General features: G+C 36.9%; 1 protein-coding gene across 3 annotated transcripts in view; it reads left to right on the top strand.

Annotated features, from left to right (window-relative positions):
• AHCTF1 (AT-hook containing transcription factor 1) overlaps positions 1-26,799 on the top strand; it is a 79,427-nt gene that overhangs the window by 38,010 nt on the left and 14,618 nt on the right. For all 3 annotated transcript variants that reach the window (XM_047754523.1, XM_047754522.1, XM_047754521.1), the window contains 15 exons: positions 193-297; positions 1,179-1,272; positions 3,090-3,213; positions 3,372-3,428; positions 4,322-4,468; positions 4,995-5,182; positions 14,075-14,219; positions 14,298-14,429; positions 15,109-15,259; positions 15,945-16,095; positions 16,425-16,532; positions 20,052-20,244; positions 23,428-23,631; positions 24,293-24,707; positions 26,442-26,553. In XM_047754523.1, coding sequence (XP_047610479.1) covers positions 193-297; positions 1,179-1,272; positions 3,090-3,213; positions 3,372-3,428; positions 4,322-4,468; positions 4,995-5,182; positions 14,075-14,219; positions 14,298-14,429; positions 15,109-15,259; positions 15,945-16,095; positions 16,425-16,532; positions 20,052-20,244; positions 23,428-23,631; positions 24,293-24,707; positions 26,442-26,553 — 2,326 coding nt within the window. The remainder of the gene's footprint in view (positions 1-192; positions 298-1,178; positions 1,273-3,089; positions 3,214-3,371; positions 3,429-4,321; positions 4,469-4,994; positions 5,183-14,074; positions 14,220-14,297; positions 14,430-15,108; positions 15,260-15,944; positions 16,096-16,424; positions 16,533-20,051; positions 20,245-23,427; positions 23,632-24,292; positions 24,708-26,441; positions 26,554-26,799) is intronic.

Genomic DNA, 26,799 nt, shown 5'->3' on the forward strand with positions numbered 1-26,799 from the left:
CTAAAATGTCTGTTTTAATCGGTGCGTTATGTTAGCATTTTGAAGGTTATTTGTTCAAGCTAGGTTTGTTTAAAAATAACATATGTTTAAAATCACAAGTAATTACTTTTTTTGAAAACTAATGAGTACCTGGATTTTTCATTTGTGGTTGATAAATTGAAAGCTAAACAACTGATTTTTAACTCTCTACAGGTGTCATGGACTTAAGCAATAAGTATACAGTCAGCCAGCTCATCTGTCAGTATGCACAAGTGGTTCTTTGGTTCTCTCATTCTGGGCTTTTACCAGAGGGCCTAGGTAAAATATTTAACTTAATCCATAAATATTAATTGGGACATCTTTAAATCTTTGTAATTTTGTGGTTGTGTTCTAGTGTTGTGGTTTTCCTTTCTTCTGCTACCTCACTTGTGTTTGTTTTCTTCTATTCTTACCTTCTTTTCTTACGTACCTTCAGTGCCTCACCCCATGCCTGATACGCAGATCTTCCATACATGTTTGTTGGGTTAGAAGGAAAGAATATTTAACAAAACCTGGCTTCTGAAAATGGCTTCAGTGATATCACCAGCTGTTATTTAGATCTATAGAACTGTGAGCTTTATAATCTCACTTGCTGATCTTTTTCTCTTAAAGGTTCTTTTGATATGGTTATGAACCAGTATTATTTGCCATCAGTTATATACCCCCTTTAATGATTCATGCTAATGCCAAGAATTAGAGAATTTGACTTTTACTTCATTTGTTTAGAACATACTTTTGAAGCTTCCAACTTCTTGCATTTCCAGGAAACATGTTAGATTTATTTAGACGTGCTTATGCCACTGCATAATTACTGTTGAGCTTATTCTTTCATAGTTAGATTTTTTCATTTTAGATTTTTGCTTGAACAAAGAGTGAGCTTGTTTTTAAATTATCATTTGCGTCTAGGGGAATAAAATCATTTTCTAGAATAGCTTTTCTGGGGTGAAAACCAGCATCCTCTTGACTTTCATGAGAGACTCTTATGTGTGCATCTGTTAATAAAAGGACATGTAGTGCTCTTTTATTACTTTCATTTAGGAAGACTGCAAATCATACAGCATTATAAAATTATAGTAAAATATCTTTTTGTAACCTTAAGTATTTTGGGGCTATTTTGGAAATATTACTAGCTTTTTTTCCAACTCTTAAAAAACATTTAGATGATGCTGTGCAGTTATCAAGGTTATGCTACAACTACCCTGTAATTCAGAACTACTACACCAGTCGTCGACAGAAGTGTGAGCGTTTATCAAGGTATAGTACATCCAGAACCCTTAAAAGAATCTTAGAAATTACTTGTGTAAGAAGTCAAAGCTTTCTCAGTTTAAACAGAATTCATGACGTTATAAAATAAATGGCCAGAATTCTCAGTAAGGTATATGAATTTGTCACCAGCGTTGCTATATTTTAGTTGTAGTGTTTGCCTTGACATAATTATTTTAGAACTTATAGAATTAGAATTATTTTAGAACTTATTTAGAACTTATAAGTATAGCTCTTCCCGTTATTTCCTAAGCATAACTATTTACTATGATTGATTCATTAGAGGAGATTCTATAATAAAAGCGTGTATTTTTCCCGGAAATTCTTATTCAGAAAAAATTTTGAAGCAACTGTTTATTGAAAAAGCATAGGAGTTCCCGTTGTGGCGCAGCAGAAACAAATTCGACTAGGAACCATGAAGTTGCATGTTTGATCCCTGGCCTTGCTCAGTGGGTTAAGGATCCATCGTTGCCGTGAGCTGTGGTGTAGGCCGAAGACATGGCTCGGATCCCGCGTTGCTGTGGCTGTGGTGTAGGCCGGCGGCTATAGCTCCAATTAGACTCCTAGCCTAGGAACCTCCATGTGCCTTGGGTGCAGCCCTAGAAAGACAAAAAAAAAAAAAAGAAGAAGAAAAAGCATAAAATATATCGTGTTATTTTACATTCTTTCCACCAACAGTTGCGTTTTAGCACTTCAACCATTTTTTATTTCTTTTTTTTAATTCATAACCTCCTTCCCCTTTTAAAATACATACTTAGTTTGTTCCTTTGAAATAAAGACATAGAAACAATAGAAGTGAAGGTAGTGTTTAGAGCCTTGGCTATACTTCTGGAATTATAAGTCGCCTTCTTCCTCAAGTTGGAATTACAGAATTGTAGAACAGCACATAACCTTTAGAGCAATGATTTACAAACCTTGAATCACTTGGGAATCTGTACAAGGCTGTGCCAGCTATAATTTTGATACATGACAAGTTTATGCTTTAAAATAACTAGAATAGTGAGCATGAACTTGGCAGATTTATTAGGCATATTAAAAACTTCTTGGAGTTGTGGCGCAGCGGAAACAAATCCGACTAGTAACCATGGGGTTACAGGTTCGATCCCTGGCCTTGCTCAGTGTGTTAAGGCTCTGGTGTTGGCTGTGAGCTCTAGTGTAGGTCACAGACACAGCAAGGATCCTGCCAACTGCAGCTCCGATTTGATTCTTAGCTGAGGAACTTCCATATGCTGCTGGCCAAGCCCTGGAAAGCAAAAAAAAAAACCCCAACTTCTCAATCTCTTATTTCCTAAGTATATGCCCTTGAGCAGGTTGGCTAAGTTTTCTAATCCTGTCACATAAATTATAAATTCAATATAAAGGTGAACTAAAATATTATATGCAAGGCACTTCTTACCAGTGCTTTACTCATAAGAAAATTTCAGTAAATAGTAACTGCTCCTGCTATTATTAATATTAGATGAGGAAACAGACAAGGTTAGCATCTGCTCATTACCTAGTAGGCTCTCAATAGTATATACTGTAAAGGAATTACCGAGATTAAAAGACTAGACAAATGATGCAACTGAGAATATAACTCTTTGACTTTAATTTTCAATATTATTTTCTCTATACTGCCATGCTGGTTAGTAATTTGCTCAAGATGGTAAAAAGTGAACAGCCCTCAGGCATTTTGTTGGCTAGAGCACATTCTTTCCTGAAACCCGACCTTCACTGACTTGCTGATGACCAGTGAATAAACTTGAGGCTTCTTCAGGGTTTATTTGATTAACACTAATCCTAAATACCTTAATGTTGCCCTTTTGCAGAGGCAAGTGGAATCCTGATTGCTTGATGATCGATGGAATGGTTTCCCAATTAGGAGATCGAGTAGAGAAGCTGTGGAAACGGGATGAAGGAGGCACAGGAAAATATCCTCCTACTAGTTTACATGTAGGTTTGCAATAACATGAAATCTCCTAGTCTCCAAAGTTGGGAGGGGAGAGGGAGGCATGCTTAACTGTATTTTTTTACACTTAGCACAGGCTTGGGAAAAACAAGGAGCATAAATGAATGGATATATAACATGTGCTGAATTTTTTTTTTAATAGGCGTTACTTGACATATACCTGCTGGAAGATGTTACTGAAGCAAGCAAGCATTCTATTGTATCCTTTAAAATTTTATCAAATAATTCAAGTAGTAGGAACCTTACACATCTAATTCAATCTGAATTTCACATTTGATTTTTTTTTTTTTTTTTTTTTTGAGCCACAGCATATGGAAGTTCCCAGGCTAGGGGTTGAAGCGCAGCTGCAGCTGCCAGCCAACACCACAGCCACAGCAACTCGGGATTTGAGCCGTGTCTGTGACCTACACCACAGCTCACTGCAACGCCCAATCCTTAACCCGCTGAGCAAGGCCAAGGATGGAACTCATGTCCTCTTGGATACCAGTTGGGTTCGTTACCACTGAGCCACAACGAGAACTCCATCACATTTGAATTTGTTTTAAAGGAAGGATTCTTAATCCAGGACCTGTTGGTTGGGTTCAGATGATCTATGGTTATCAACCTGAAACTATGCAAAACTTTGTTTTATGTTTATTTTTCTAGGAATAGGGTTCATGGCCCCTAGCATTGTGTTTGAGACTTGTGGTCCTTTAAATAAGATTTTTGTATTAATGTCAGTTTCTTAGTCCAAATGTTTAGTTTTACTCATAATTCATAAGATAAGTGATATGTTTGCTTAAGCTGCCAGATTTTGGGAGATAACTGGAATTTTGTCTAAAACTTTGTTTCTTAAATTTACTAAGCTACTAACCTCATGAAGAAAGTGCTTTAAGTCCATCTCCTTTGTGACGGTACTTATTGTTGAGAATGTATGACATTGGTTATGGGATTGGCTGTGCCCACATTTTTAAAAAACAATACTTCTGTAGCTGGATATTCGTAATGTCTTTTTGAGAACTAAAAGTCTCTCAAGCCTTTTTTCTGGTGTCTTCCGTTGCAAATATATATGTAGGTGTTTTTGTTTATTGTCCTTAACCCTCTTTTTAAAAGACTATTTATTTGCTACTTGATATTATGTATTCTTTTCCGAACAAAACGGATACTTCCATTGAATCATTTCCAACTGCCTTTGCCATTTCTTGGGGCCAGGTTAAACTTATTCAAGGGTTTTGGCTGATAGATCATAATGACTATGAGGTAAGTCTGTAGTTCACTTAGAATGTAAGCTTTTGTAAACTATTAGAATTTTAGACAAAATACATAACTGGATTTATATTTGACATTGACACAATCTACTTACAGAAGTAATTTAAGGATTCACTTTAATTAGTACCTTCACCAAGCACCATTAGGTAGTAAGAATATGCCAAGATAAAATAGTCAAGAACCCCAGGTTCCTTACCATCTGAAGAACAAAACAAGTAAACAATTCCTAGTATTGCACATACGTTCAAGATGTGTTTGGTGTGCTGGGTGAACCAGAAAAGCAGGATTTGGCATTGATAAAATCGGTGATGGAAATATTTTTTTATAATAGCTTATATTAAGGGTGGTCCTGAAAGTATGAGCTTTTGATAAGCTTTTTATTTAAAATAAAATGTGCCATAGGTAATATTTAAACTGGTTTTATCTTAATTTATGTAGGTTTAGTATATTGCCTCTTTTTTGGTCTAAATGCAAGGCATTATATTTGTATTTACCAATTTTCATGTCATTTTTGCAGAGTGGTTTGGATCTTCTTTTTCATCCAGCTACTGCAAAACCTGTGTCATGGCAACATTCAAAAATTATTCAAGCCTTCATGAGTCAGGGTGAACCCAGACAAGCCCTCAGATATATTCAAACAATGAGGCCAACAGTATCCACAGATAGTGATGTTACCCTTCACCTCACCGTTTTGCTTTTTAATAGGTAAGTACCTATTTTGAAAGTACAGTCAAACTCTTGGTCATATGTTACTAAGATGGAATTGATGAAATAAATAGTAGAAATATATATTTTTTGATTTGGTTGCATTGCACAGTATTCTTATGTTCTTCATCTTTCATCGTTAAAAATGTAAAGCACCTTTTATCTAGACTAAAATGAATAAAAGAAGTACCCCTAGTAAAAGGAGAAGCCATGCTGAGGTTTATATCTGTTGCCAATTGATAATATTGACATGCCAGTCTCCTCTGTGGACAGTTGAGGCTTGAATATGCCGAAAAGCAGCCAGAAATAATGGAGGAAGAATGAAGTTACAGTGAATTGATAGATTATATTCTTTGAGAGTGTATTCCAATGATGGTACTCTGATATTTTTGTTAGTCTTGGTTGTTTGAGTATTATAATTCATTGATTTTTGTTGTTGGATCATTAAAAAGAAAATCTTGAAGCATCGGAAGTATTAGGTTTCGTATCTAAATGAATACTTTAACCAGATTTAAGAAAGTAGTATCTTTATATTGCCTCTTTCTTCCCTTTACAGTATTTTAATGTTCTCTGATTAGTATGATATATTTGCCATTTATGTTATTATAGCAATACACAGCTATCATAATTATATTTGTCAGGAATATAGTAACTGTGACAAAGTAAATGGCATGATTGGAAATACAGTGGTCTGGCTGTTGGGTTTTCTTAATACCTAGTAAGTTGGGAAAATTGCCTGGGGCTGAAATTTCTTACCAGGTTGTAACTTTATTTTACTCAACTTGTATTAATTTTTTCAGTCGTATTGGTTGAGTCAGCACTTCACTGTCAGCACTCTGAAAGAGGTTTTCTTCATTCTCTTTGGTTAAACAATGTATTTCTGACAGGAGAGGGTTGATTCTTTACATTTCAGACAGATCTGGAGTTTAATAATAGACTGGTTAGGTATAAAATGGCCTCAAAAGTAATGAATTAAAGAAGTAGTTGTGGAAATAATTTGGGTTAGCAAAAGTGTTTGGTTAAGCTGAATAAGAGTGTATAAGAATGAAAAGAAATTTAAAGAAGCTAAAGGAGATAATTTTTTTTTTTTAAAGAAAGGGCTACACCCACAGCATATGGAAATTCCCTGGCTGGGGGTTGAATCTGAGCTGCAGCTGCTGGCCTACACCACAGCCACAGCAATACCAGATCCTTAACCCACTGAGCAAGGCCAGGGATCGAACCTGCATCCTCATGGATACCAGTTGGGCTTGTTTCCACTGAGCCACAGCGGGAACTCCCTAAATGTTTAATAAATGGGTTGAGTTTTAGTACTGGTAGGCAAGTACCATGTAAATTTTTTTCAGTTGCATGTAAGCTTCTCATTCTTTAGTGACTTAAGAGGTGGTAATTGAACAGTAATGCTTTTTCATGAGAAGAGAAAATGTTGGAACCTTGGGGAAAAAAGTTTGAAAGATTAGGTGTTTTTCCTTTTTGATTTCACTGTCCTTTGATTCATCTATAGTATGTTTCATTTGCCAGATTCTTATTTCCTCTCCCTTAGCCATAGCAAAACATTATGTAATGTTTATAATACAATCTTTATATAATTTTGAAACCTTATTTCTCAAGTATATTAAAGCCCCAAGTATCTAGTACCTAGAAAACTGGCATCATTAAATGTCCTTTACAGTAAGTGCAAAAATAAAAACAAAGGACCACTCAAAATGCTATTTGTGAGGTAGATTCAATAAATGTTTAAAATAATTACTGGTTCTGTAAATGAAGAATGACTTGAATATTGTTAGAGGCAGAAGCCCGCTGTTAAGACAATTAAAGATAATGGAGGTTTTTGGTTTTAAATCGAGGTATAATTGATGTAAGATACTCTGTTGGTTTCAGGTATACAATGTAATGGTTTGAATTTCTATGTGTTATGAAATGATCATCATAATAAGTCTAGTTAACAGGTCACCATCCATGGTTAGAGAATTTTTTTGTCTTGTGATGAGAGCTTTAAAGATATTTCCTAGTTACTTTCAAATATGCAGTACAGTATTATTAACCATGACTTACTTTATAATTGGAAGTTTGTATCTTTAGACCCTTCACCTGTTTCATGCCCTCCCCGCCCTCATCCTCTGGTAGCCACAAATCTGATCGTTTTCTTGAGTTTTTGTTTTTGTTAGATTCCACGTTAAGATATTTGCCTTGTCTTTGCCAGAGTTACTTAGCATAATGCCTTCAAGGTCTATCTGTGTTGTTGCAAATGGCAAGATTTCATCCTTTTGTTTGTTTGTTTGTTTTTCTTGAATGTAGGAAAACAAGATAGGAAGAGGCTGCTTAAAGTTTTGGAACTGATAGTTTTGCAGAAAGGCAGCCATGTTTCATTGCTCAGGAGGTCATGCAGCTACATATTCTGTACTCTACTTTTATCAGGAAGAAGTACATGACAAGGAAGCTGATTTTTAGGGACTTATTCAAGAAAGCAGAGTTCTGGGATATATTTTGTGTTTTAGTACTTAATCACGTAATTTCCCCAGATACCTACATCTCTAATCCAACAGAATGATTAACCACAGAGTCCTTGAAACAGGGAAAAAGGCTAATAAACTTGGGAAGTTTGAACTAAAAGTCTTAAGAGATGTCAGGCTACACAGAGATCTTTCTAACAACAATAGGCCATGATTGCATAGCAGTAGTTAAAATAGCTGAAAAAGTTATTTTAACCATCAAGATACTAATCTTCTCTCTAGACTCACTCCATGCTAGATAAATGAGGTGTTGCTTGATTTTCTATTATTTGAATTTGTATTAAAGATGACATTGTTTAGCAGTTAATCTACACCTTAAAAAAAATGATGATATTGGAATGGGTACTGATGATAGCAGAGATGTTAAGAGCATAGTCTTTGGACTCAAATAGATTTGAATTTATACCTAAACTCTACTACATTCTAAAATATGGTTAAAAGCAGTTAAGTGATCCTCTCTGAGGCTAGGTTTCCTCATTGGTAAAATGGGATTAATAATGATCACCTTGCAGGATTATGGGGGTTAAATCACATAAGCACTACTATAATTGCAAGTGGTAAGTCATTAGTAAATGGTGGTAGATTGAATTTTTTAAGTTAACCATCATTGCCATCATTTGTTTAACCTTTCAGCCTGACTCCTGACTCTAGCTTTACTACCTTTTCTTTGGTAGGATCATCTTTCTCTTTCTCTAAAACCTTTATGCTGGTAGCTTTTCAATTGTATGAGCTCTGTTAATGGACAGTTATGGCTTGGCAGATAAGTTCCTTGCAAAGTAATGTTGATGCACAGTACTTGAAGTTAACAGCTTTAGATTTTCAGCTGGTGACATTGAGTATTCAGTCTTTTTTTTTGTCTTTTGTCTTTTTTGTTGTTGTTGTTGCTATTTCTTGGGCCGCTCCCGTGGCATATGGAGGTTCCCAGGCTAGGGGTCTATTCGGAGCTGTAGCCACCGGCCTACGCCAGAGCCACAGCAACGCGGAATCCGAGCCGCGTCTGCAACCTACACCACAGCTCACGGCAACGCCGGATCCTTAACCCACTGAGCAAGGGCAGGGACCGAACCCGCAACCTCATGGTTCCTAGTCGGATTCATTAACCACTGCGCCACGACGGGAACTCCTGAGTATTCAGTCTTAATAACAAAAAGCCCAGTAGAGCTGGAAAACGCTTTTGTATCGGTGTCATCATTGTCTTCATTCTTTTTCCCCACTTTCTATGGGTTTATTCTGCTGTGCTTTTTTTTTTTTTTTTTTTAACTCAGGCCAAATGATTTCTTATTTTCAACTTTTAATCTTCACTAATATAAAAATATAAATCTGAATGTTCTGTATTTTGGCAGCATACCCCAATTTTAATTATCTAATAAGTATTTTTAAATTTTCACTGTAATTTATTTTATCTTCCTATTATTTAGAAGTTTTTAATTTACAAATGGGAATTTAAAAGTTATCTTGTTCTTTTTAAACTTAATTGCATTGTGACTGCATGGTGTGGTGCCTTTCCTTTAAAATTCATTAAGACTTGTATTCATGGTTAAGTAGTCAGTGTGTTCCTCATTTATTAGGTGAGATTCAAGTGTATTTGTCTAAAAATCAATCCATTTATTGTGTGGTTTTAATCTTTCTGTGTTCTTAATGATGTCTGTGTGTGTGTGTGGTCTGCTTAATAAGTTAAGAAAGGCATGCAAGTTGCCTACTCTAATGAAGGATGAGTCCATTTTTCATAATACTGCTGTTGGTATTTCAAATACATAAGTACATAAGAGTTTAGAACTTTTTTTTTTTTTTGGTCTTTTTGTCTTTTCTAGGGCCACACCCGAGGCATATGGAGGTTCCCAGGCTAGGAGTCTAATCGGAGCGGTAGCCACCAGCCTTCGCTAGAGCCACAGCAATGCCAGATCCAAGCTGCAACTGCAGCCTCCATCACAGCCCATGGCAATGCCGGATCCCCAGCCCACTGAGTGAGGCCAGGGATGGAACCTGCAACCTCATGGTTCCTAGTCAGATTTGTTAACCACTGAGCCACAACAGGAACTCCTAAAACTTATTTTTTAATGACTTTAACCTTTTGTTATTATACAGTAGCCACCATGAGTTAATGTAGCAGCACCAACATTCCGTTACTTGGGGTATATCTTTCCCCTAATATTTTAACTTTTACACTAATCACTAGAAATCAGTAGTTGCTTGTTTCACCTCTCTAGAATATCTTTTTCAGTGTGATCTCTATGCTGCATTTATATATTTAAATATATTCAATCTAACATTTTTAGAGCTGTTACAGGAGTGTTTTTCAGGCTATCTTCTTTGCCGTATTGCCAAGAATCCCTGTACATTCCTTATTGAAATTTACTGTCAACTTTTAGTTTAGCTTTTCATCAGTTGAATTGATTTTCTTATTACTTTTCCTAGCACCATGCCTTTCTCCCATGAAAAGCAGGAGAATAATGAGAATTTGGAGACTGACTTATTTTAAAATTTATGTAAGGTTTAGCCCAAAATGGAGCATCAATTTTTTGAAGTTGGAGGTAACTGTGTCTCCTGCTATGGGAGAAACTGGAAAAAGACATTATCATTTGTCTTTTGCTTTCAGGTTTGCTCACTGCTATTAGACTAACATTTGATAAGCCTTAAGTTAATCTTACTCCTGCTAGTATATCTGCTCAACTGGGACTGGCTATTAAACTTTAAAGTGGAAAACTTCAGCATATATCCATGGGAAGAGGGATGAGAATGTGGCTCTTTCTGTTTTTGAATAGTAAGATATTTACATGCTTCTTTCCAAAGTACGAAAGGATGCACAGTGAATTCCCAGCCAGTACCCAGTCAACATTAATAATTTCTAGTGTATCCTTCCTAAAATGTTCGCATATACCTAAGCAAATGCATATGTAATATATATAATATAAATGTGCCCATCTCCCTCTGCCAATACAACAGCATTGTATACACCGTTCTGCAATACACTGCTTTTGTTTTGTTTTTCTGGCTGCACCCTTGGCATGTGGAAGTCACCTGGCCAGGGATCAAACCCAACACCACAGTTTCGGCCTCTGCCACAGCTGCAGCAACACTGGATCCTTAACCCACTGTGCCACAAGGGAACTTCTTCTGCAGTATACTTTTTAAACTAATGTAGTTGACAGTTCATTTCACTAATAAGTATATAAAGAGCTTATTTTAATCAGTGCATGGGGGTTTGTTGTGTGGATGTACCAGTACTTATTTAACTGGCTTCCCTTAGTGAGCATTTAGGTACTTTTAATCTTTTGCCATTTTAATCACTGCTGTGTATTGAGTAACCAAACATTTTACACAAGTGCAGATTTATTTTATAAGGTAAAATCCTGGAAGTGGAGTTACTGGGTGAAAGGATATTTGCAATTATAATTTTGGTAATGGTATGTTGATTTCCTTAAGTGTCATGCCAGGTTTTTTTGAAAAGAAAATTTTTAATTATTTTTAATTGAAGTATTGTTGGTTTACAGTGTTGTGTTAGTTTCAGGCGATTCAGGTGAGCAAAGTGATTTGGTTATATTTATATATGTTCATATATATGTATATATGCTTTCTCGGGTTCTTTTCTGTTAGAGGTTATTACAATATACTGAGTGTAGTTCTCTGTGCTATACAGTAGGTTCTTGTTGTTTGCCTGTTTTATACATAGCGGTTTGTATTCATTAATCCCAAACTTCTAATTTATGCCCCCCATCTCCTTTGGTAACTATAAGTTTGTTTTCTATGTCTGTGAGTCTGTTTCTGCTGTGGGTTTTTTTTTTTTTTTTTGGTTGGTTGTTTGGTTGGTTGGTTTTTGCCTTTTGCCCTTTTATGGCTGCTCCTGTGGCATATGGAGGTTCCCAGGCTAGGGGTCTAATTGGAGCTGTAGCCTCCGGGCTACACCAGAGCCACAGCAACTCGGGATCTGAGCTGCGCCTGCGACCTACACCATAGTTCACGGCAACACCAGATCCTTAAACCCACTGAGCAAGGCCAGGGATCGAACCTGCAACGTCATGGTTTCCAGTTAGATTCGTTAACCACTGCGCCAAGACAGGAACTCCCCTGTACCACATCTTCTTTGTCCATTCCTCTGTCGATGGACATTTAGGTTGTTTCTGTGAATGTCATACCAATTTAACACCCCATCACCTTATGCTATATCTTTTAGTTGGGCATTTATCTATTTGATAGGTGAAAATGGAAATATTAACGTGATTAGTCTCACTGTAAAGATAGACTTCATCTTTTCATAAAGAGCCTTTTCTTTTATGAAGTCAGAATTACCAATATTTTTATTTATGACCTCTGTGTCTTTTTTTTTTTTTCTTTCCCAATTTTTGGCTACCCTGTGACATATGGAACTCCCAGGCCAGGGATCAGATCCAGGCTACAGTCGTGACCTAAGCTGCACCTGCAGTAATACCAGATCCTTAACCCACTGTGCCAAGCCAGGGATGGAACCCATGTCCCAGTGCTTCCAAGATGCTGCCGATCCCATTGCACCACAGTGGGAGCTCCAGACTTTTGTGTCTTTTGGGTTTTTCCCACAGTATAATGCCTGTCCTGGTAGAAAGAGAAGTGAAAGCTAATTTCAGGTGGAGATTTTTAGGGAATACCCCTAAATGTTTTACTTATTTGAATTGTTGGTTTTATAAGTCCTGTGGAATACGTTATTAGATTCTCGTCCACAAACAATAAAATTTAACAGGGCCTTGAACTGCCAGCAGTAGGATTTGCTTCTCCTGAGAACTTTGTATCTATAAGAAGTCTGGGACAGTGCTGCTGAAACTTCTCAGACGCATTTTTATCGTGAACACTAATTGCTGTAACTTTGTTCAGATGTTTTCTGCTTCTTAAGCATGTCATTTATTTACAAGCTCTTATTTCAGTATTTGTGATAATCTCAATAAATTTTACAGCTAGAGCTTTTTTAAGATGGCTATTAAAATCAAAATTACTATTCACTTAAAATTAGGAATGATGATTTCCTGAGAAAATTATTCCTATATATATTTGCCATTTTTTATTCTACCCTTCTACCTTGAAAATGATCAGCCCTTACAAAAATTCTACCTCTCAGATTAATCATTGTCAATCTTAGTGTATAGCTTCCAAGACATTTTGTTATCTAATTAAATGAATACCTATTTATAGGCTTTGTTTATTGGTTAATTTTTAGAAATAGTAATTATTATACTGTTTTAAACTTATTTTTCACTTAACAGTATATCATGAGAAGCTTTATTTAATGACCTTATTTATGGTCCACAGAAGCACATTTCAGCCACCCAACATGGTATCTAAAACTGTCTAATTTGACCCAAGTTCTCAGGTCAGATCTTGCTGTAGGTCAGCCGAATTGTCTTGTTACTAAGCTCTAAGCCCTTTCCCTTCTATACACAGTATGCTATTTTTATCTATAGGCCTTTGCTCATTTTCTTTTCCATTCTTTTCATACTGAGTGTCACTTCCTTAAGAACCTCTCTTTTCTCTGTCATACCACGCAAATCTTTCATTTCTGTCCAGACCATGTTGGTTTTGTCTTATTGAACTCTTGGGTACAGACATTCCTTGACTTAGCATCATAAGTCGTAAGTCTTAATAATTGGTGGTTTGACCTAATTTTTGAACTTTAAAATGGTGCGAAGCATATATGAAGTAGAAACTGTACTTTGAATTTTGATCCTTTCCTGAGCTGATAATCGCAGTATGATTGTCTCTAATGATGCTGGGCAGTGTCAGGGAGCTGCAGCTCTCAGTCAGCCTTGTGATCTTGAGGGTAACCAACCCATATGCTTGAGACCGTTCTCTCCCCATACAGAGATTCTGTTTTTTACTTTCAGTGTGGATTCAGTAAATAAATGTGATAGTCAACACTTTATTATAAAGTGTTTTTTATGCAGGTCTTTAAAAACAAGTCTTTAACAATGCCTTGTCTTCTTGTCAACAGTTTCTTAAAATACTTTAAAATTACATGTACAAGGTATCTTTGAGATTCTTCAGGTGATTTGTTTTCTATATATGTATGTATATATATGTGTTATGTGTGTGTATATAAATACACATATATTTCTTTTTTATTTTTTTTGTCACAGCTGTGGCATATGGAAGTTCCAGGGCTAGGGGTGAATTGGAGCCTCCGCTGCAGGCCTATGCCACAGCAATGGCAATACTGGATCCGATCCACAACTGTGACATACGCTGCAGCTTGCGGCAATGCCAGATCCTTAACCCGCTGGGCAAAGCCAGGGATCGAACCCACATCAGGGACATTATGTTGGGTTCCTGCTGAGCCACAATGGGAACTCCTGTTATGAATATTTGAATATTTTAAATAGCTTTTCTAAAACTAAACTTTGATAAATATTGATTTCAGGTGCATGGTCGAGGCCTGGGATTTGATGCGACAACATTCTAGTAGGTTGAATATAGAGGAGCTGCTTAAGCACACATATGAAGTCTGTCAGGAGATGGGCTTAATGGAAGATTTACTTAAGCTACCATTTACAGACACTGAGCAGGTAATGACTTATGAATATAAACGTACCAAAAAACTCAGGATAAGTTAGTAGCTTACAAATCTATTTTGTTCTTTCTAGGAGTGTTTGGTGAAATTTTTACAGTCCAGCGCCAGTATTCAGAATCATGAATTCCTTTTAGTTCATCATTTGCAACGTGCCAATTATATTCCTGCCCTGAAGCTTAACCAAACTCTGAAAATTAATCTTATGGTACAGTTAAACTTGTTTCATTATGGGGGACAAGAGAATAGGGAAAACAGGTGCCTTTGTTATATGGGAGCTTATAGTTTGGTAGCCACTGGGCTTTGTATAATTTTGAGCATAGAGAGTCTCTTACCTTCTGTAGCAGAATTGGGAAACAGGGTATTATTACTTAACCTAATTCTTTTATAGCATAATAAGCCATTATAAATATTAAAAATATATGCCATTTCTGTTTAGATATCTATCTGCCCACAATCTTGCTAGACTAAGTGCTACGCTCAGGGAAACGAGGACTTGGTAGAGGACAGGAAATAATAGAGTGAAAAGCGTGGACTTGAGTTGGACTAACTCTTAATTTGCTCTGTGTGCTTGGAACACAGCCTCTGAACCTTTGTTTCCTGAATGATAAAATGACATTTTGTGAGGATGCTCAGAGGTGTGTGTGAAGAAACATGTTGCTTGGTAAATAATACTGCTCTTGTGAATAAACAAAGCTGGGAATTTATTCATGGATAAAGATTTGTAAAGCAGTCTAGGTGTGTGTATGAGGTCTTTGGTGCAGAAGAATATATAGGGAGGAGGAAGATATTCTTGGATGTTCATAAATTATATTTTAAATGATAAATATAGAAACATAGCACCTAACATTTTTGAAGATTAATTTTTTATTACTTATGTTCAACAGAATGATCGTGATCCTCGTTTGCGGGAAAGATCGGTGGCTCGAAATTCTATATTAGACCAGTATGGGAAAATTCTTCCCAGAGTTCAGCGAAAATTGGCCATTGAGCGAGCTAAGCCTTACCGTTTGTCGGCATCATCAGTTCTTCGAGAAGGTAAGGATTCATTGAAAAATGTCATAAAGTATTGGGCTTGAAAAGATACCTTCTGAAACCACTGTTATTTTCTTTTTGTTTTTATTTTTTATTTTTTTTTATCTTTTCCTTTTACGGCTGCACCTTCAGTGTATGGAAGTTCCTGGGCCAGGGGTCCAGTCATAGCTGGAGCTGAGGCCTATGTCACGAAGTCTGTGACCTGTGATACAGCTTACAGCAATGCCAGATCCTTAACCTATTGAGCAAGGCCAGGGATTGAACTTAATTCCTCATAGAGGCAACTTTGGGTTCTTAATCCACTGAGCCACAGTGGGAACTCCCATTGTTTTCTGTTTAGCTCAGTTTTGCTTTGATTCATCACAATGGTGCTTTTTTTTGCTGGCCACTCTACCCTAAGAAATATAAAGCTTTCTTTAGAACTTTGTACACTTTATTTAGTACAAAATGACAGAACTCTTTATTTCATTTGAAGACTCCTCTCTTACTTGTAGAAAACATGTAGAATAATCATTTTACCATCTCCTAAAAGCCCACATTGTTAAATTTCAGCATAGATGTTGCCGAACCAAATAAGATTTTAACTAGTCTTATGTTGTGTTTCATTTTCTCATATCCTTCATATTAATCTGCTATTAAAATCCTGGTGTTAGAGATGAAATTAAATCTTACGTTTTTCATTTCACAGTTTCTAGACCGAAACCATTATCAGCAGTTCCAAAGCAAGCAGTAACAGGGACTGTGTTTACAAGATCTACTTTCATCAATAATGTGTTATCTAAAATTGGAGAAGTTTGGGCAAGCAGTGAACCTAAAAATAGCCTCTCAGGCTACAATAGGTAATGTTTTTCTTACACCTTCTATAGTCATGCTGTTTGTTAATCTTTCCTGGATATCAGCACTCCATATTCATAACAATCCAACCTTAGAGTTGACTAGTATATATACAAAGGAAAACTCTATGTTGGCTATTTTTCTTGCAAGAAGAATGTTTTTTTGTCTTTAAATTTAAAACCAAGTGGCTTCATTATCATTTACAAATAAACAGAAATATACAAAGTAAAAAAATGAAAACTTTCCTCTCCCATCTAATCTCACCTTCTTAGAACATTTGTAATTTAATCCTCATGATACATAATCAAAAGTTAAATTTTTATTTTCTTTGTAGTCCTAAAATAGAGGCACCATCTCCTGTAGTATATTCTCTCCCAGATCTAGAACTGCCTGAGGCTTTTGTTGGAACACCAATTTCAAAAGCATCACAAAAAATTTCTAGGTAAGAATTTATTAAATTAGTTTTAAAAGACAATGTTAGACAATAATTATAATATTGTAATATACAATATTTGTCCTCATAGAGTGGCTTCACTTAGTATGATATTATTGCATACCCTCTCCAGCACTTATTTTCTGTAGACTCATTGATGATGGCCATTCTGACTGGTGTGAGGTGAAATACTGAATTAATGTGATAGATAATAACTACACTTTAATTTTTCACTCTCTTTAACATTTTTTAAAATATTGTTTAAAATTCGTGAGTGGGGATTTTTTTGTTTGTTTTGGGTTTTTTTGTCTTTTTGTCTTTTCTGGGGCTGTACCTGCAGCATGTGGAGGTTCCTAGGGTAGGGGTCTAATCAGAACTGTAGCCGCCGGCCTATGCCAGAGCCACAGCAGTGCAGGATCTGAGCCGTGTCTGAGACCTACACCACAGCTCACGGCAACGCCAGGTCCTTAACCCACTGAGCAAGGCCAGGGATCAAACCCGAAACCTCATGGTTCCTAACCACTGAGCCACGACAGGAACTACATAAAACTTTTGAGTGAGTTTTTACTGTTTGCTTTTTAAAAGATAACTCAGGAAGTTCCCACCGTGGTGTAGTGAGTTAAGAATCCTACTGCTAGGGTCACTGCAGAGGTGCAGGTTCAATCCTTGGCCCAGCGCAATGGGTTAAAAGATTCCAGTGTTGCTGCATCTGTGGCATAGGTCGCAGCTGTGGCTTGGATTTGATCCCTGGCCTGGGATCTTCCATATGCTGTGGGTGCAGCCATCAAATTAAAAAATAATAATAACTTGGGCAATATTATGGTGATTTTAAGAAATTTTACATCAGCTGGTATTCAGTTTAGAATTTTTGCTTAATGATTTCTTTAATCCCCTTGTTAATTGATCCATGAATGAAGGTAGTTTTTATATATCCCAGCTAGTCTTGGTTGGCTCCTTAAAGCTTTCTCCTGTATAACAGAGCTTACTAAAATGTCTTTTAAGTGGCTTCAAATGTAATAATACTTTTATATCTTAATCTGTGGTATCAGAAAAGTATATAGTTAAATTGAAATTTTGCATCCAAGATGAAATTGCAATTGTAAATATTTATTTAAGAACATTGTATACTTGAAACCTGTTCATAATCATCAAAGCAGAGGACAAACTATTGTTTCTCTCTCTCTCTCTTTTTTTTTTTTTTGTCTTTTTGCCATTTCTTGGGCCACTCCTGCGGCATTTGGAGGTTCCCAGGCTAGGGGTCAAATCGGAGTTGTAGCTGCCCGCCACAGCCACAGCAGCGCGAGATCCGAGCCGCTTCTGCAACCTACACCACAGCTGACAGCAGTGCCGGATCCCTAACCCACTGAGCAGGGCCAGGGATTGAACCTACAACCTCATGGTTCCTAGTCGGATTCATTAACCACTGTGCCATGACGGGAACTCCACTATTGTCTCTTAATGTCATGATTCCTTGTCTTTAATAGTATGACCGTAATTGTTGCAAATTTTTTATTGTTTGCATTCCCACGTTATTTTGTGGGAATAAAGTTATCTGGATTTGTGATACTAAGAATAATATACTCAGACTAAGTTAATAAAAAATGATTGGAGCCAGAGCTGTTTGTGGTGTACATAATGGACATATTTTCAAGTCTTGAAAGAATTTTACATTTTTTGGATTAGATTATATTAGATTGAGGTTCTTTTTGCTCAGGAGATGGTGGAAGATTGCTTCAAGTACAAGTCATTATTACTGGCATTCTGTTTTCATACCAGTAGTTTTGATATTTTTCCTATAAGTCACCTTTTCTCAGTCTATTTGTACTTGAATACTGGGGTTTAAGAAGGGAGTGATAATAAAAGTTTTGAGACTGTTGACTAATGGCCTAAGCACCTAAAGAAGTATAATGAAAATTCTTTCAAGCTGTATTAACACAAATGGAATAGAGTTGATTGAGGTTTATTTACTTTGTCTACATTTTCTCCAGAAAATATCATAATCAAAAATTTTTTCTTGATACCTTTTTCACATATAACTTGAGTTGCTTTTACTCAGTAGGCATCATTTGTTGTACAGACCTTTCTTTTGAGGAGCAGTCATTCATAAATAGGTGCCTTAATCATAAATGCTGGCACAGTGCAAGGCATTTAACAAAACATCTATTTGGAATAGCTCAGTATAAAAGTGAGCAAGCAGGAGTTCCCTTATGACGCAGTGGGTTAAGGATCTGGCTTTGTCACTGCAGCAGCTCAGATTGCTGCTGTGGTGCAGATCCAGTCCCCAGCCCAGGGATTTCTACATGCTGCAGGCGCAGCCAAAAAATAAAAGAATTAAATAAAGAGTGAGCAAACATTTTGCAAATAACAAAATTTGAATCCAGTGAGGTAAAGAAGGAAGGAAGAAACAGAACAAACAATAGAGAAAGAAATGTCTAGCAGTTGAATATTCCTGGTTTGGTAGAAGTCTCAAAGCTACAGTTAGTACAGAATAACAAATACGAAGACCCTGTATTTGCAGGAAAAAAAATGCTTCCTTATAAATATTTCCCAACAGATAATGGCTGAATCTTAAAGCACTTATGATTTCTGTTGGTCTGCCATCTCTGATTGCAAAAATCTTGTCTGAACTTAAGGGATAGAATGACCAAAAAGACATAACAAGTATAAAACTCTATTTCTGGTCACTAAACATGTACTTTTCTGATTATTCTCACTGAGTTAACATAGACATCTTGGGAAAATAAAAAGGTAGTGTTTTTATTGCTACTAAATGTTAGCCGTAAAATAGACCATTAGGAAATTGGGAAAGAAGGAGAGACTTTATGTACATGGTCCACAAGAAGTTGTAACCTAGAGTTCCTGTTGTGACTCAGTGGGTTGAGAACCCTGTTAGTATCCATGAGGATGTGGGTTCAATCCCTGGCCTTGGTCAGTGGGTTAAGGATCTGGCATTGCTGTGGCTGTGGCCATGGCTGGCACCTTCAGCTCTGATTAGACCCACAGCCTGGGAACTCCATATGCTGCAAGTGCAGCCCTAAAAAGAAAAAAAAGAGAAGTTGTAGCCTGAACATTTCACTTTCAAGTTTGTTATTTATCTGTAGATTAAGTTTTTAAGCTCTTTGGACTTTGCATGCTGAAATACAAGTCATCAATAAGATCATTATTATCATTTAATGTGAACTGAATCTCTAGGACATTATAGAAAACCATTTAGTTGAATCCTAGCATTGTATTTTGCCAGTAGCCTCATTAATTTGAGAAAATTAACAGGTTTTGTTTTTTTGTTTTTGTGGGGGTTTTTTTGGCGGGGGTGAGTCTACTCTTCATTGTGATCAGCAGAACCATAGAGGTGAATAAACCAGTATTCATTATGTACATCACTTGTAGGTGGAAGAACTTTATGTATTGATGAAAGTGAATTGTAGCAAATGGGTTGCATAATAAATGGAATATTAATTCTTTTGTTTCTTCAGTATGACTTAGATATGTTACCAGGATTTTTTATTTCTATGTATACTGTGATTACAGACTGCTGGATTTGGTTGTTCAACCTGTTCCCCAGCCTTCTCAGTGTTTGGGGTTTATTCAGCACATCCCCCCAAGATCTCCTTTGTACCTGGTATCCAGTTCATTGTCTCTAAGTTCACAATTGAAAGAATCGCGTCAGAATGCTTCTAGGGCTTCAGAATTACATTTACTTGAAACTCCTCTTGTAGTTAAGGTGAGTATTACATATCTAGCATTCATGGTAAAGCTAAGAAGTTCTTTTCAAGTAGCAGAGAGAAATAAGCTATTTATAATTGATGTCTCTAGGTATTGGGGGCTTTAAGCCTTTATTTTCCTTTTTTCTTTTCTGTGGATGTCTTTCTAAAATGCTTACCATATTTTTATATTTTCATAAACAAACTTTACATAAACAGTTGTCATGCTGAAGGTTAACAATGACATTGTTGTGAAAGTAAAGCAAGGTTTTGTGTTATTCTAACATTGTACATTCTTGGGTTTGCTTTTTTGAAAAAAACTTCCATTTCTGATTCATTTTGCTGTTATGTCTTTATCTAGTGCCCTTTTTTTTTTTTTTTTTTTTAATAGTCACACCTGAGCCATATGGAGGTTCCCAGGCTAGGGTTTGAATCAGAGCTACAGCTGCTTGCCTACACCACAGCAATGTCAGATCCAAGCCCTGTCTGCCACCTACACCACAGCTCACGGCCACGCCAGATCCTTAAACTGCCGAGTGAGGCCACGGGTTGAATCTGTGTCCTCATGAATGTTATATTCGTTTCTACTGAGCCACTATGGGAACTCTTTTTTCTTTTTTTCCTTTTTTCTTTTTTGTCTTTTTGCCTTTTCTAAGAGCTGCTTCCATAGCATATGGAGGTTCCCAGGCTAGGGGTCTAATTGAAGTTGTATCCGCTGGCCTATGCCACAGCCACGGCAATGCCGGATCCTTCACCCACTGAGCAAGGCCAGGGATCGAACCTGCAACCTCAGGGTTCCTAGTCGGATTCATTAACCACTGAGCCACGATGGGAACTCCCCTTTTTCTTTTTTTAAATGACTCTACTGGCATATAGAAGTTCCTAGGCCAGAGGATTGAATCCAAGCTGCACCTATGATCTGTGCCCCAGCCATGGCAGCACCGGATCCTCTAACCTCACTGCTTTGGGTCAGGGATCAAACTCAACGCCTCTACAGCAACCTGAGCCACTGCAGTTAGAGAGAGAGAGAGAGAGAGAGAGTCTTTGTGTGTCTTTTTAAGGTTGTACCTGCGCTATATGGAATGAATTGGAGCTGCAGCTCTGCAGCACACAGCACACCACAGCCATAGCAACACAGGATCCAAGCCATTTCTGCAACCTACATGCCACAGCTCAGGGCAATGCCAGATCCTTAACCCACTGAGCGAGGCCAGGGATTGAACCTGCGTCCTCATGGATACTAGTTGAGTTTTTACCACTGAACCATAACAGGAACTCCTCAGTGTATCTACCTTTAAATTGCCTTTTCTTTCCCCCCTCTCATAAATTATTAGCTGAGAAACCATAAAACTGAACTTCTGATGACTGATAACAGTTGGCTTTTACCTTCCCATTGTCAAAGTGTTTTTACACATGTTATCACCAAGCTCCTTGTCCAGTATTCTGGATTAAGTCCCAGAAACTTTTTTTTTTTTTCCCGTGTTTCTGGATATCCAGCATTTAAAGGGAAGCCAGGGGAAGTTCCCATGTGGCTCAGCAGGTTAAGAACTCAACATAGTGTCTGTACTCCAATTAGACCCCTAGCCTGAAAACCTCCTTTTGCCACAGATGTGGCCCTAAAAAGCAAAAGAAAAAAAGCGAAGCCAGGGAATTCTTATTTTTCAAATTGTATAAAAGATACTTCAATAAATGCTAGTCCCCAAATAGTTATTAAAAGATGTTGAAAAGAAGGTTGCTAAGATTAAGTTCCTGAGGTTTCTGTTGAAAAACACATTTTATGTTTTTTACAGCTAGGTTTTTTTTTTTTTCTTTTTTGGGCCTCACCCTTGGCATATGGAAGTTGTCAGGCTAGGGGTCCAATCAGAGCTACAGCTGCCGGCCTATGCCACAGCCACAGCAATGTGGGATCTGAGCCGTGTCTGGGACCCACACCACAGCTCACGGCAACGCCAGATCCTTAACACACTGAGCAAGGCCAGGGATCAAATCCGTGTCCTCTTAAATCCTAGTCAGTTTGTTAACCACTAAGCCACAACGGGAACTCCCTATAGCTAGGTTTAAATGAAATTAAATAAGGGAATAAAATATAAAATATAATCTCAGAGTTCCCTTCGTGGTGCAATGGAAATGAATCCAACTAGGAACCATGAGGTTGTGGGTTCGATCCCTGGCCTCGTTCACTGGGTTAAGGATCCAGCGTTGCTGTGAGCTGTAGGTCACAGACGAGGCTTGGATCTGGCATGGCTGTGGCTGTGGTGTAGGCCAGCAGCTGTAGTTCCAATTAGACCCCTAGCCTGGGAACCTCCTTGTATCATGGGAGCGGCCCTACAAAAAATAAAATATAATATAATGTAATCTTGTAACAGATCTACTGGAATTTAGTGATCTGATGGGATCCAATAATCTGTTTAATAGTCCTTTAGAAAATCTGTTTCCTAATCCCTTAGAAGAAAGGCTAAGTAAAGGAATTATTTCTAACTAGTTTCTTGCTAAATATTTCTATTCATTATATTAAACCATCAGGATTCTTATAATTCAGTTACTGTTGGATTCATGTGATGAAATTATATTTTTTCTAAAACATTCTTAAAGTCAGTCTTACTAATTTAGATTAGCTTGCTATAATTAAACTAGTTTCTGTTCATCATACAGTATCATCTCTTTCACCTAACCAAAGTTTTCTAAGCAATAGTTAAATAATTTATCTTAGCACTTTACTTATTTTATTTTGTCTTGTTTTATTTATTTTGTTATTTATTTATTTATTTAATTTATTTATAGAGCTACACCTGTGACACATGGAAGTTCCCAGACTGGGTGTCAAATCAGAGCATGTGTACTAAGCTCTGAATACGATTCTGTGTTTTCTTTCCAGTAATCTGTATTAAAACTTTTTATTTTAATTAAAAAAATTTTTTTGCCACACCCAGTGTATGGAAGTTCCCAGGTCAGGGATTGAATTTGAGCCACACCTGCACCAACACCAGATCCTTATCCCACTGCGATGGGCAGGGGATTGAACCCAAGCCACTGCAGAAACAACGCTGGGTCCTTAACCTGCTACACCACATCAGGAGCTCCTGTTGATCTTTTTATTGGAAATAAGAATATAGCCACCATTGTGACTCACTTGGCTCTTTCTGTCCTTATGCAAGTTCCTTTTACAAACACTCATGGTGAATTGAATTTGCTCTTTGCCCTAGAAAGCTAAGACTTTGGCCATGTCAGTTACTTCCTCTGGATTTGCCGAATTCACTCCTCAATCCATCCTAAGGTCTGGTCTGCGAACAACACCGTTAGCATCTCCTTCCCTATCACCTGGAAGGTCTCTTACTCCTCCTTTACGACTCAAAGAAACTAGAATTTCATTCATGGAAGAAGGCTTGACCACAGAATGGGCTGCTAGAGTAAGTTTGATAATATTGGGCCAAAAAAAAAAGACTTACTAATTAATAAACTTCTGTAAATAAACAGTTTGACAAATCAATTTAAATAATGTCACTCTTGATTTTTGTATAAAGTCTTGCAGATAGTCATAAAATCAGAAAATGTTAGTTCAGAAAGGCACTTTTAGGGCATTGTTTACCCGCAATTTACAGGTGAAGAAAATAGGGGTAGAAGCACCAAGTTAAATTGTCTATAACCAAATAGCTATTTAGTGGCAGAAATGGGACTAGAATTAAGAGCCGTGTTTTTTTGTAAATTTATTTTTTCAACCTATATATTGCTTCTTTTATTAAGTTCCTAATTGGTTGTCCTTTTAGGGGGATACATCTTCAGAGCTCCACTGTGGGTTAATAGGAACTGGTTGGTGCTGATTGGGCATCTTGCCTATTCTGTGTTTTTAGTCTTTTGAAACTACTGATCTATTACCACTTGGAGAATCATTAATAGTCATTGACTTTCAATCATGAATCTGGAAGGAATGGATTTAGAATAAGTGAATCTTGACTAAGAAAAATCTTTGGAGAAAAACGGAACATGGGAAGGGTGGGTGTGATTGGGGCAGATAGCTTAGACTTGACTTTTACTAGTACACTTTTTTACCTCAAACCTTTTACTTAACAGGCTGCAGATGACAGCAAAACAAAAGTGTTCATTACTGAACCTTTCCATAAATGTGGAGTTCCAGCAGAAACTGGATGGCAGAAGAACAAAGATAAAACAACATCTTTTTCCATGAGTAGTCCTGAAAAAGACCATCAAGAAGTGGATGTGAAGTCACAGGATACAACTTCACAGGGTTTGGAGAAACTGGATATTAGCGTAGAACATAGCAATGCTTCAACCAGATCAGACCAGACTACCTTGGAGTATCAGGATGCTCCATTACCAGAAGACTTGGAGGATATTTTCATGGCCTCTATGCCACCGAGCTCTTCTACTGAATTAATTACTAATTTAACTGGACAAAGTGAGAAGGACAGTGATAAAGATGTGTTTGAATCAGAAGTAACTCCTCCAGACCTGGAGAAACAAATGGGTAAGAACTCATTTCTAGATGTTCAGAATGGCCATTGATATCCTTCAGCAAAATTCATAGCAGAAGTTTTTCTACCATAAGAAAAGCATAACATATCACAGTGCAGTAGGTTCTAGTCATAATATACATATATTGTTCTTTCCACTTAGAAATATGGCTTACTTAGATTGTTCCATTCATTTTAAGTAAATAGGAGATTTGAAGAGAGGAAAACTTTGGTGTGTTCTGTTTTCATTTGGAAATGAAATTTGGAGGATGAACAGTAATGGTTAAGGAAGAAATGTCAGGTGTCAGTCTGACTTAAGGTCTTCCTATAGCTATGAGAAATAATAATATTGACTTTACAGACTCGATTAATTCATCCATCCAGTAGCCTCAACTTTATAGAAGGCTGCCCAGAAAACAGGAAGTTCATTCTACTCTCCATTCCCATCCCCAAAAGAATCATTGGTACAGCAGAAATTATCACAACATTGTAAATCACCTGTAACTTCAGTAAAACTTAAATAGATGAGGCAAAACAAAACAAAAAACCAACCACTGGAAAGTGAAAATAAATGTCCAAAGGCCCACAAATTCATTGTCTTTATATTCATCTTCTGTCAAAAAATTCTTGAATCCCTAATATGTATACACAGTAGATGGGCTCCTCCTTTGTCTGTGCTTGGTGTTAAGGATCGACAACAAGTAAAGTACACGTGGCATCTGCCCACATGTAATTTAGAGCTTAGTGGACTATATAAAGTAAGCGTGTACAGTGCAGTTTGATAAATGCTACACTGGGGGACATGGAAGGGACCATTGGGACACCAGGAAGGAGAAAGATTTGGCTTAGAATTGGTGGATCAGAAAACTTAGCCTATTTCCATGTTTCTTAACCTTGCACAGATTTAACAAGCTTATTTAAAGGTAATTCCTAACTTTAAATCTGTAAAACCAAATACTTAAAATAGCTGTGTCACAGTGATTTCTTTGGGCAAGTAGTTTTCTGCCTAAGCTGAACTAACGTTTCTTAAAGTACGAATCCAGGGAAATTTGGGGTATGACGTCTTATTTAATTTACATATGCATTATTTAATAAACATGCATTATTAATTGCTTTAAGAATTTCGGACTATCTTCATGAATAGCATGTGTTTAAAAGTTTATATTACTCTTTTGCTGTGCTGTATTCCACTAAAATATTTGAATGGTAAACGTTAGATGAGGATGTTCATGGCAGTGTCTTCATTGATCAGTACTAAAATGATTAGGCAGTCTCAAATAGAATTTTTTATTGTTCTTATGATAGATTATATAGCATAAACTCTAGAGTGTAACAAGTTAGATTTGAAGCTTATTAGTTCAGCAGTTTCTGGATTTGTGATCTGAGATAAGCAGTGTAACTGTATATGCCTTTGTTTTCTCATCTGTAAAACGGCGGTAATAGTACCACCACTTTGAATGTTGAGGATTAAGAGAGTAGTAAAATGTAAAACCCCTTGCCACAGTGCCTATTAAGCAAAAATTAAGAGTGGTAGATTAAAAAGGGTGTTTGACAGGGCCTCTTGGCCTAGCTTAAGAGAATTAGAAGAAGGAACTGTTGGAGTCTAATGCCAAGGGAGTAAACCTCAGAGTACAAAAAAGTAGACCCAACAGCTTATTAAAAAGCTAGGACAAGACCATAAGTAATCATAAACATTGAGCATAAATAATTTAAAATGTTGTTAACTGTATGATTTATGTGCACTTTAGAAGATGCAGAAACAAGGGATCTCTTAGTTGCAGAGGGCGCACTTTCGGAATTAAATCACTTAAGCCCCAGTCAAGGAGTTGAAGCTTCTTGTGTATCATCAATTCATGAAGGGTAAGTTTGTAGAGAAAATTTCTAATATTAATAAAGGTTAATGAAACTGTGAAGTGGTAGTAAGTATTCTATGCAAAGATTAGCTCTTAATTAGATCTTTGACATTTCCATTTTGAAATGTTTTCTGTTATGAAAGAAATTCATTTGTACAACTGTGTGTTCAGTAGTTATCATGGTATCTTAGAATAGTAGCAGACATTTCCTGAATAGAGACGTGATGAATTGAGGGAAAACTCTCTAATATCT

This window comes from Phacochoerus africanus, chromosome 12 (assembly GCF_016906955.1).
Source record: "Phacochoerus africanus isolate WHEZ1 chromosome 12, ROS_Pafr_v1, whole genome shotgun sequence".
NCBI classification, from domain to species: domain Eukaryota; kingdom Metazoa; phylum Chordata; class Mammalia; order Artiodactyla; family Suidae; genus Phacochoerus; species Phacochoerus africanus.